The 10980-nt window shown below is 43.5% G+C and overlaps 1 protein-coding gene across 1 annotated transcript in view; it reads left to right on the forward strand.

Annotated features, from left to right (window-relative positions):
- The window catches only part of TMEM184C (transmembrane protein 184C), a 36986-nt gene extending 26280 nt beyond the window's left edge, over positions 1-10706 (forward strand). Inside the window, exons 8-10 of the mRNA XM_082245572.1 lie at positions 419-518; positions 7212-7383; positions 10131-10706. Of these exons, the coding sequence (XP_082101698.1) occupies positions 419-518; positions 7212-7383; positions 10131-10438 (580 nt within the window). The 3' untranslated portion in view covers positions 10439-10706. The remainder of the gene's footprint in view (positions 1-418; positions 519-7211; positions 7384-10130) is intronic.
- The last annotated feature ends 274 nt before the right edge of the window (positions 10707-10980 follow it).

Genomic DNA, 10980 nt, shown 5'->3' on the forward strand with positions numbered 1-10980 from the left:
TTTGATCTCTGATAATCTCTGTCATATATGACCAAATATCCAAGATCACATGAACTATTTATTGCCTAAGCATATGACACGTTGCCTGCTGTGGAAACCCAGAGCTGTAATCTATACAGCAAGCGTATTACAGGGCTTTTCCATTTATAATAACATGGGAGCAAGGTGGTTAAGATGAGAAGGCGTAGTGTTGAAGTATCACTAGATGCTCACTTGAAAAAGAGGCTTGTAGACAAGTATATATCCTGTTCTCCTCTACCAGCCTTTACCACAATTATGTGGAAGAATTATTGTAAAGTAGGTTTAGCATTTGTACAATGTAACCTGTTCATAAAAATAGACTTGAACCAGCATGTTGTGTATACTACTTGTTGCATCATATAAAGTGATGCATTGTTTATTTATTTACTTTTATCAGGCAAGCAGTATTGATTGCACTCATGGTTAAAATTGGTATTATTTCTGATAAACATACATGGGACTGGAAGTCTGTCCAAGATGTTGCGACGGGACTGCAGGTACAACTCTGATTTTGTCAGTGCATTCCTTGGGTGATTTTTCTATTTCCCCATTGTTCTATCAGTACAAATAGAAGCTTGATGTTGTGGTTCTGTCATTTGTTATGGTCATACTATATCAAAATGTAGGTATATTTTTGGGTGAAAAATAAGTCTTTAGATGACTATATCATTACACAAGATACAACCATCATCTAATGTAGTGATTCCCAGCTAATGCCTCATGATTCACTTGTGGCTTTTGGTACCTTTTGCTGTTACTTGTTGCAGCTTTTACACGTGCTTTGACTGCTAGGCACATTTTTCTCTTCTAATTTTTATTTGCTATAAAATTCACCTAAAAAAAAAACTCAAATGCAACTCAAAAAAAAAAACCCACTCCTTTGAACAAATAGCTAGCACTTAACAGCTAGGGGTAACAAATGATTATTAAACAGAACAATTTGCTCCCTATGGAGTAAGCTACACAAATATCATACAATTGTATCTTGTAGCCATCAGTCAACCTGATTGCAGAGTATTGTGTAATCATTTCGGATTGATCTCTGCTACATGGTGCTTGTATAGCTTACATATGTACATATCTATTTCTGTGTGTATAAATATATACTGTGTGTGTGTGTGTGTATGTATATATATATATATATATATATATATATATATATATATATATACAGTATCTCACAAAAGTGAGTACACCCCTCACATTTTTGTAAATATTTTATTATATCTTTTCTTATGACAACACTGAAGAAATAACACTTTGCTACAATGTAATGTAGTGAGTGTACAGCTTGTACAAGGCTAAGTTCACATGTGGGCGTTTTTTCTGCTCTATGATCAGCTCAAAAAACGCCCAAGAAGACAAATCCTATTCATTTCAATGGCCCCTGTTCACATCTGAGCGTTTTGACGTTTTAGGCAAAACGCCCAACGCTCAAAAAAGTACATGAGCTTCTTTTTTGGGCAGATTACAGGTGTTTTTTAATTTTTTCCATTGGTCACTTGTCAACCTAAAAACGCCTGCACAAAAATGCCGGTAAATAGCAACACAAAGATGTGAACGTAGCCTTACAGTGTAAATTTTCTGTCCCCTCAAAATAACTCACCACACAGCCGGTTTTTGTCTAAACTGCTGGCAACAAAAGTGAGTACACCCCTAAGTGAGAATGTCCAAATTGGGCCCAATTAGCCATTTTCACTCGTTAGTGTTACAAGGTCTAAGTTGTTAATGGGGAGCAGGTGTGTTAAATTTGGTGTTATCGCTCTCACTCTCTCATACTGGTCACTGAAAGTTCAACATGGCAGCTCATGGCAAAGAACTCTCTGAGTATCGGAAAAAAAGAATTGTTGTTCTTCATAAAGATGGCTTAGGCTACAAGAAGATTGCCAAGACCCTGAAACTGAGCTGCAGCACGGTGGCCAAGACCATACAGTGGTTTAAGACTACAGGTTCCACTCAGAACAGGCCTCGCCATGGTTGACCACACAAGTTGAGTGCACGTGCTCAGCGTCATATCCAGAAGTTGTCATTGGGAAATAGACGTATAAGTGCTGCCAGCATTGCTGCAGAGGTTGAAGGGGTGGGGGGTCAGCCTGTCAGTGCTCAGACCATATGCCACACACTGCATCAAATTGCTCTGCATGGCTGTCATCCCAGATAGAAGCTTCTTCTAAAGGTGATGCCAAAGAAAGCCCGCAAACAGTTTGCTGAAGACAAGCAGACTAAGGACATGGTCCTGTGGTCTGATGAGACCAAGATAAACTTCTTTGGTTCAGATGCTTTCAACCGTGTGGCGGCAACCAGGTGAGGACTACAAACACAAGTGTGTCTTGCCTAGAGTCAAGCATTGTGGTGGGAGTGTCATGGTCTGGGGCTGCATGAGAGCTGCCGGAACTGGGGAGCTACAGTTCATTGAGGGAACCATGAATGCCAACATGTACTGTGACATACTGAAGCAGAGCATCATCCCCTCCCTTTGGAGACTGGGTTGCAGGGCAGTATTCCAACATAACCTCCCCAAAAACAGCTCCAAGACAACCACTGCCTTGCTATAGAAGCTGAGGGCAAAGGTGATGGACTGGCCAAGCATGTCTCCAGACCTAAACCCTATTGAGCATCTGTGGGGCATCCTCAAACAGAAGGTGGAAGAGCGCAAGGTCTCGAACATCCACCAGCTCTGTGATGTCATCATGGAGGAGTGAGAGAGGACTCCAGTGGCAACCTGTGAAGCTCTGGTGAACTCCATGCCCAAGAGGGTTAAGGCAGTGCTGGAAAATAATGGTGGCCACACAAAATATTGACACTTTGGGCCCAATTTAGACATTTTCACTTAGGGGTGTACTCACTTTTTTGTTGCCAGTCGCTTAGACAATAATGGCTGTGTTGAGTAATTTTTAGGGGACAGCAAATGTACACTGTTATACAAGCTTTACACTCACTACTTTACATTGTAGCAAACTGTCATTTCTTCAGTGTTGTCACATGAAAAGCTATAATAAAATATTTACAAAAATGTGAGGGGTGTACTCCCTTTTGTGAGATACTGTATGTGTGTGTGTATATATAATATTACCAAAAGTATTGGACGCCTGCCTTTACATGCACATGAACTTAGATGGTATCCCAGTCTTAGTCCGTAGAATTCAATATTGAGTTTGCCCACCCTTTGCTTCAACTCTTCTGGGAAGGCTGTCCCCAAGGTTTAGGAGTGTGTCTATGGAAATGTTTGACCATTCTTCCAGAAGCACATTTGTGAGGTCAGACACTGATGTGAACGAGAAGGCCTGGCTCTCAGTCTCGTCTCTAATTAATCCCAAAGGTGTTCGGGTCTAGGTCAGGACTCTGGCCCCTTAGTTCCAGTAAAGGGAACTCTTAAGGCATCAGCATACCAAGACATTTTGGAAATGTCATGCTCCCAGCTTTGTGGGAACAGTTTGGGGATTGCCTCTTCTTGTTTCAACATGAGTGCGCATCAGTGCATAAAGCAGGGTCCAAAAAGACATGGATGAGCGAGTTTGGGGTGGAGTAACTTGACTGGCCTGCACAGAGTCCTGACCTCAACACGATAGAACACCATTGGGATGAATTAAAGCGGAGACTGTGAGCCAGGCCTTCTCTCCAACATCAGTGCCTGACCTCACCAATGTGCTTCTGGAAGAATGGTCAAACATTCCCATAGACACACTCCTAAACCTTGTGGACAGCCTTTCCAGAAGAGTTGAAGCTGTTATAGCTGCAAAGAGTGGGCCAACTCAAAACTGAACCCTACAGACAAGACTGGGATGCCATTACAGTTCATGTGCTTGCAAAGACAGGCGTCCCAATACTTCAGCTTCCAGGTTTCATTGCCAAAGCTTAATTGAACAAGCTGAAGTTGGAAGCTGATTGGCTACCATGCACAGCTGCACCAGATTCTGAGTGCTCAAGTTTTATTAAATCTCCCCATTGTGTAATACTTGAAATTGTTAGCACAGGGGCTTCACATTTTAACAGAACAAAGTGGACGTGGCAAAAAAGGCACAATTTTTTAAAAAGGTGGAAGGATAAATGATTTAATAATGCTGAGAAATTGATCACACAATAAATATGTTAGTTAGAAAATGTCAGACTTGTTTTGTTCTGTGAAGTTTCAACAGCAGATTTGAATATGATTGGAGAATAGAGGGCAGCATGGAGCAATTTTTACCTTAAGGCAGGGGTGGGGAACCTGCGGCCCGCACCATCCTTCTGGCCGCCCCGCACAATCGTTGCGATCCGCCCCCCCCCCCCCCCCCCACCTGTGCCGCTGTGTCAGAAGGAGCCGATGGCTCCGTTCTGACACTGTGAATCTCCGAAAAGGGTAGACCCGAGGTGCAGAGCAGTGCGCCTCGAGCCCGCCCATTTGTGTGACAGTAGCGAATGAAAATTCGCTACTGTCTCACGGATCCGCCTCCTCCTCGGCCAATGTCATTGGCCAAGGAGGAGGCGGGACGCGGGAGGACTCGAAGAGAGGAAGCCGCCCGCCGCTACAACAGGTAAGTCAAGTGCACTGGGGCTTGGCACGCTGTTCACTCTGCATTGTGGTCAATCCCTCCGCATTGAAAGGGGGCACACTGTGGGCACTCCGCATTGAAAGGGGGCACGCTCTGGGCACTCCGCATTGAAAGGGGGCACGCTGTGGGCACTCTGCATTGAAAGGGGGCACTCCGCATTGAAAGGGGGCACGCTTTGGGCACTCCGCATTGAAAGGGGGCATGCTCTGGGCACTCCACATTGAAAGGGGGCACGCTCTGGGCACTCCGCATTGAAAGGGGGCACGCTCTGGGCACTCTGCATTGAAAGGGGGCACGCTGTGGGCACTCCGCATTGAAAGGGGGCACTCCGCATTGAAAGGGGGCACGCTGTGGGCACTCCGCATTGAAAGGGGGCACGCTGTGAGCACTCCGCATTGAAAGGGGGCACGCTGTGGGCACTCCGCATTGAAAGGGGGCACGCTGTGGGCACTCCGCATTGAAAGGGGGCACGCTGTGGGCACTCCGCATTGAAAGGGGGCACGCTCTGGGCACTCCGCATTGAGAAGGGGCACGCTCTGGGCACTCCGCATTGAAAAGGGGCACGCTCTGGGCACGCACGCTGTGGTCACTCTGCATTTAAAGGGGGCACGCTGTGGTCACTCCGCATTGAAAGGGGGGCACACTCTGGGCACTCCGCATTGAAAAGGGGCACGCTGTGGTCACTCCGCATTGAAAGGGGGCACGCTGTGGTCACTCCGCATTGAAAGGGGGCACGCTGTGGTCACTCCGCATTGAAAGGGGGCATGCTGTGGTCACTACTCATTGAAAGGGGGGCATGCTGTGGTCACTCCGCATTGAAAGGGGGCACGCTGTGGGCACTCCGCATTGAAAGGGAGCACGCTCTGGGCACTCCGCATTGAAAGGGGGCACGCTCTGGGCACTCTGCATTGAAAGGGGGCACGCTGTGGGCACTCCGCATTGAAAGGGGGCACTCCGCATTGAAAGGGGGCACGCTGTGGGCACTCCGCATTGAAAGGGGGCACGCTGTGGGCACTCCGCATTGAAAGGGGGCACGCTGTGGTCACTCCGCATTGAAAGGGGGCACGCTGTGGTCACTCCGCATTGAAAGGGGGGCACGCTGTGGTCAGTCTGCATTGAAAGGGGGCATGCTGTGGTCACTCTGCATTGAAAGGGGGGCACGCTGTGGTCAGTCTGCATTGAAAGGGGGCACACTATACCTTGATTACTGAAGGCCTCTTTCACACTTTTGTGACCTCAAAGTCACGCAATTTTTTTTACAGCGTTTTTTGCCGCAAAGCAATGCCTATTACATTTATGCATACATTTTGTACGGCCCCTGAATGATGTTACAAAAATCCAAATGGCCCTTGGCAGAAAAAAGGTTCCCCACCCCTGCCTTAAGGGAAACAAAAGTCTGCAGAATACTCCTCTTTGTTCCTGTAATGCGACTGTTAGTTCCCTCGTCAACTGCTGACATATTCTTCTGGGTGCTGGGTGTTTGGCCTCTTGATTGGTCAGCGGTGATGACTCCCAAGTTTGTTTTACTGTAGAAGAGACATAGGGGTTCACTTCTAACTTCAGCTTTTTTAATTAGGCTTTGACAAAAAAAGAAAACCTCAAAGCTATTGGCTTCTATGCAGAGCTGCACCAGATTTTGCACTCTCCAACTTTAGTAAATCAACTCCATAGTATGTCTCTTCTGCAGTAAAGATCTGCCTGGTTGCAGTGTTTTTGTATTGTTTGTTTATATCCACTTTCAGAGCCGGTTCACACTGAGGTGACATGACTTCGGGGGGCGACCTGTAAAGTCGCGTGCACCGCTGTGCACCACGACTTCGGCGTGACTTGCAGGGACTTCACATAATGAAAGTCTATGCAAGTCGCTCCGAGGTCGCCCAAAGTAGTACAGGACCCTTTTTCTAAGTCGGAGTAACTTGTGTCGCTCCTATTAGAACGGGTCCTGTACTACTTAATGGACCACGACCGACCGCGACTTGTCAGGCTGACAAATCGCTTGACAAGTCGCGGCAGTGTGAATGGGCTCTAAAGAGACTTTGACACTGGAAAAAACATAAAATTGCAGGCAATTTGAGATTCATAAACCTACTTACAACAGCCTCTCAGACCTCCTATCACAGCCAGTTCTGACAGGTAAAGCTTTAATGCTACATGAAAGTTAGTCACCAAGGTCCTTCCATAAAAATGTGCGGCTGCCTTACTGGCCTTTAGAAATCGCACTGCATAGGAAACACCATAAGAATTCTTTACTCCATTTCCATGGACTTTTAAAGCATCTCCATTCATCCTCCTAGGCCCAAGAAATACCTGGCATACCCAGGCATGGGACAAATGATCCTATGCACTGCCTCCCCACAATTCGGGGCTTGCTCAGCCCTCTGTTATGTTTTGGCTTTAAGAAAACTCGAAAAAAAGCATTATTTTAAGACTAAGTTAAAGAAAGTAAATGTATTAAAGCTGGGGTTTTCATACTTGGTATGGTTCAACACTTTTTATATATTGTGGTTTACAAGCTAGAAATATTTGTTAATCTCCCATTGGGCATGGAAATCCCTTAGAACCTGATTAAGAACTTGAACCTTTGATTTGGGAAAACACACATGTATAGGGATTTTAGTGAGAACAAATCAAATTTTTTTTACTCCTTCTTTGTTTCAGGATTTTGTTATTTGTGTTGAAATGTTCTTGGCTGCCATAGCCCATCACATAAGCTTTTCATACAAGCCATACGTACAGGAGGCAGAGGAAGGCTCGTGTTTTGACTCCTTTCTTGCCATGTGGGATGTATCGGATATACGGGCAGACATATCTGAGCAAGTACGCAATGTTGGTAAGGGAATTTCTGCTATCTTATACATAATGGAAAACTGGGTTGGTACTTTTTATGCAAGAATAAATATTGCATTCAATTAGGACAGGTGTAAATCTTTTGCACCCACATACCTTTATTTATATTTTCCAAGCTGTCCTAATATATATGACCCTGGCAAAGTTTGAGACTGAGGAGCCTATTTATAAAGGAATGAAATGACATTCACTGGAGGTGAATCAGTTACTGTTGGTTAAAACACATGCACCAGGAAGATATGCTTGCAGCGAGAGTTTGGTTAACTGCTTGCTGACCATATAACTTACATATAAGGCGGCTCTGCTGTGCAGTATCCTGTATCATAGTTTGTGATTCGGCAGTAACCTGCTCCTGCTGTGATTATACACAGCGGGAGCTGATCGGCGGGTATGGCTGATGACTCGATGCCTGGAAGCACCCGCCAATGCTTCCTTACAAAGGCAGAAGGGCGGTCTGCCCATGTAAACAAGGCAGATAGCCATTCTGTCAGTACAGAGGGCATGAATCCTGTTTCTCTGAAAAGCAGGGGCATGCCTTTCTTTTGTACAAGCACCTCCCCCACAGTAGTTAAACACCAGCTAGGCACACAGTTAACCCTTTGATCGCCCCTGATGTTAACCCCTTCCCAGCCAGTGTCAGTACAGTGACAGTGCATATTGTTTAGTACTGATCACTGTATTAGTGTCACAGGTCCCCAAAAAGTGGCAATTAGTGTCTGATTTGTCCACCGCAATATCACAGTCCTGCTATAAGTTGCTGATCGCTGCCATTACTAGTAAAAATAAATAAAAATATCCCATAGTTTGTAGACGCTATAACTTTTGCGCAAACCAATCAGTATTTCTGGGATTTTTTTACCAAAAATATGTAGCAGAATACATATAGGCCTCAATCTCTGAATTTTTTTTTTATTGGATGTGTTTTATAGCAGAAAGTAAAAAATATTTTTTTTTTTAAACTTGTCTTTTTTTGTTTTATAGCGCAAAAAATAAAAACTGCAGAGGTGATCAAATACCACCAAAAGAAAGCTCTATTTGTGGGGAAAAATTTATTTGGGTACAGCGTCACATGACCGTGCAATTGTCAGTTAAAGTAACACAGTGCAGTATTGCAAAAAATGGCCTGGTCATGAACGGGGGTTATATGCTGGAGGTCACGTGGTTATTGTCACATTCATTTTTTTAATAAATATCCTCCCATTTCACATAAATTAAATCTCCTTTAAAAAGCAATGCTACATTCCTGGCACAACACTGGCCTTGTCCATAAGTTAAGGTTAGCAGTTTTGAATGAATATGCTAAATATTACTGCAAATAGTAACCCCATACAGTTCTCCAAATGCAATATTTTTAGACCGTGATTCTTTAAGAATCTCTTCGGGGAGTCTTTTTTTTTTTCTTCTTCCCTTACTTTCCTAGTGTTCCCTGATACCTGATCCTTCTCAGTGAATCTGAATCTTATTAGTGTGCATTGATGTATTTGTTTTTTATTTTCAATGTATAGTTTGTAATTATTCATGTGCATAGGGGCAGCCATATTTGCTAATTATAATGCTGTCTTGCTTCCTACTAGCTGCACTGCACACTTGTTTGCCTTGCTTATTCATTTACTTCACTGCCTGGCTATTGGACTATTTCTGAGTGATTGAAAACAATAGATTCTATGCTGCCACTATAGGCATGTTGTGGTAGTATAGAAAGAAGCACTTTTTAATTCATGGCAAGAAAGATATATTTTTTAAATTTAAAATACATAAACCTAACATGGAAAAATGTAGAATTCTTCCCAGACCTTCAATAAACGAATGATGTCTTAAAGTACCTAATCATGTTAGAGCCATGACACAGCTTCAGTCTCTGGCTGTCATAGAGGAGAGGGACTCCCCAGCACAAACGGTCTCCCATCAGTTCATTCCTGTGCAGACATTAGGACACAGGATTTGTGCAGACATTAGGCCCAACACCCTTCTCCACACTTCAGTAAGTTGTGTTGTCGCTGTAGTAGAAAGCTGAACCACCACACGTTGAGGACATATGCATTGTAATTCAAAAAACAACAGTTTATACAGGAGCCATAATGTGATCCCATAAGACTGACATGTGACATAAACTTCATGTGGTTCTCCAAAGCTCCTTTATAAATTTACAAATGTAGAAAACAGCATGACAAGCAATTCTTTGGTGCTTTTCACTGACGCAGCCTAATCATTAGGCTTATTTTTAGGCTGATTCAGTAAAATTTATCATTTGCACTTTTTTGGAGATCCATGTTTGGTTCGTATAATTTTGGAAAATTCATGAGAAGGATAGAGGTGAGTTTATCTCCCTAGCAGTAGCCAAATGTTTGCACTACTATATGAAGTTTAATGATGGGGCCACTTTACATTCGTCCATCTTACACACTGATCTCTTGCTGGTTTCCCGAAGAAAGCTACATGCTGCTTGGTCTGTGCGCTGCCATCCTGAAGTATGTTATACCGAAATATTAGCTCTGTGTGGTCCTGACTTTGAGATGTAGACTTTGTAACAGTTGTCAGAAAATATGAGGTTTATAACTAGGGTGGCATTCGGTTGATGGGTTAGTTGGATTTTGACGGTCCTGCTTGCATAGATTATATGTTGTCCTCATATTTTGACCATGGAAATCACTAGAGTGGCTAACAGTCATTTGGATCCCTCTACAAAATGTGATATCTACACCTATGAATGTGTTTTGTTCTGCTTTGTAGGAAGGACAGTCTTGGGCAGACCAAGAAAGATGTTTTTTCCTGATGATCTTGATCAAAACGAGCACACCAGCTTGCTTTCTTCATCTACTCAGGATCCCATATCTGCAGAACCTTCTGTGCCACCATCCCCATCTGGACATTATCAAGGGTTTGGTCAGACAATAACACCGCAAACCACACCCACCTCTGCCAACATTCCTGAGGAGCTCTACAGCACGGACTCTCCAGAGCAGGATGTAAATGTGCCAGTGTCGGAGCCTGATGAGGTGGAGGTAACGCATGACAGTAGCAAGCGATCACACTCTTAATTCTCCAGCAAAGGTTACCATGCCAAATTTTCACAAGACTTGAATACTTGATGTTGGTGCCCATATGGACCTCTGCTGCTGTTTGAATTGAAGGTCTGGATAACAGCCACTTTGGCATAATTGTTGGATTAATTACCTCTTTTATGTTTAGTTTTGTGTTTTGTTACAGTTGTGCATCTGTACAGCAGAAGATGTCTGACTTTGTTACAATATCTGCGATAACCATCACTACAAATGCAAGTATGCAAATAAAAGTTGGCTTTCTTTAGATGGTTTTAGGTATAACTGTACTAAAATATAAATTCCAGTTATTTACTACTGCCTGCTTGCTATAAACATACAATCAGTCTTAGTGTTTTAATGAAAGAAAAACTGTTGGGAATCGTAAGAATTTACAGTCCTGAAGCTGTTCATGCCTGTTGTTGCTATGGTTACAAAGAAGCAACATTTGGATTTTTGGTTCTTAGATGGCTACAAACTGAAGTAGAAAAGTTTTTTTAATAACTTTTAAATTATAAAATTGCTTGTTTAGCAATATACAC

The sequence above is a fragment of the Pelophylax lessonae genome (genome assembly GCF_965119305.1).
Source record: "Pelophylax lessonae genome assembly, chromosome: 1".
Classification (NCBI taxonomy): domain Eukaryota; kingdom Metazoa; phylum Chordata; class Amphibia; order Anura; family Ranidae; genus Pelophylax; species Pelophylax lessonae.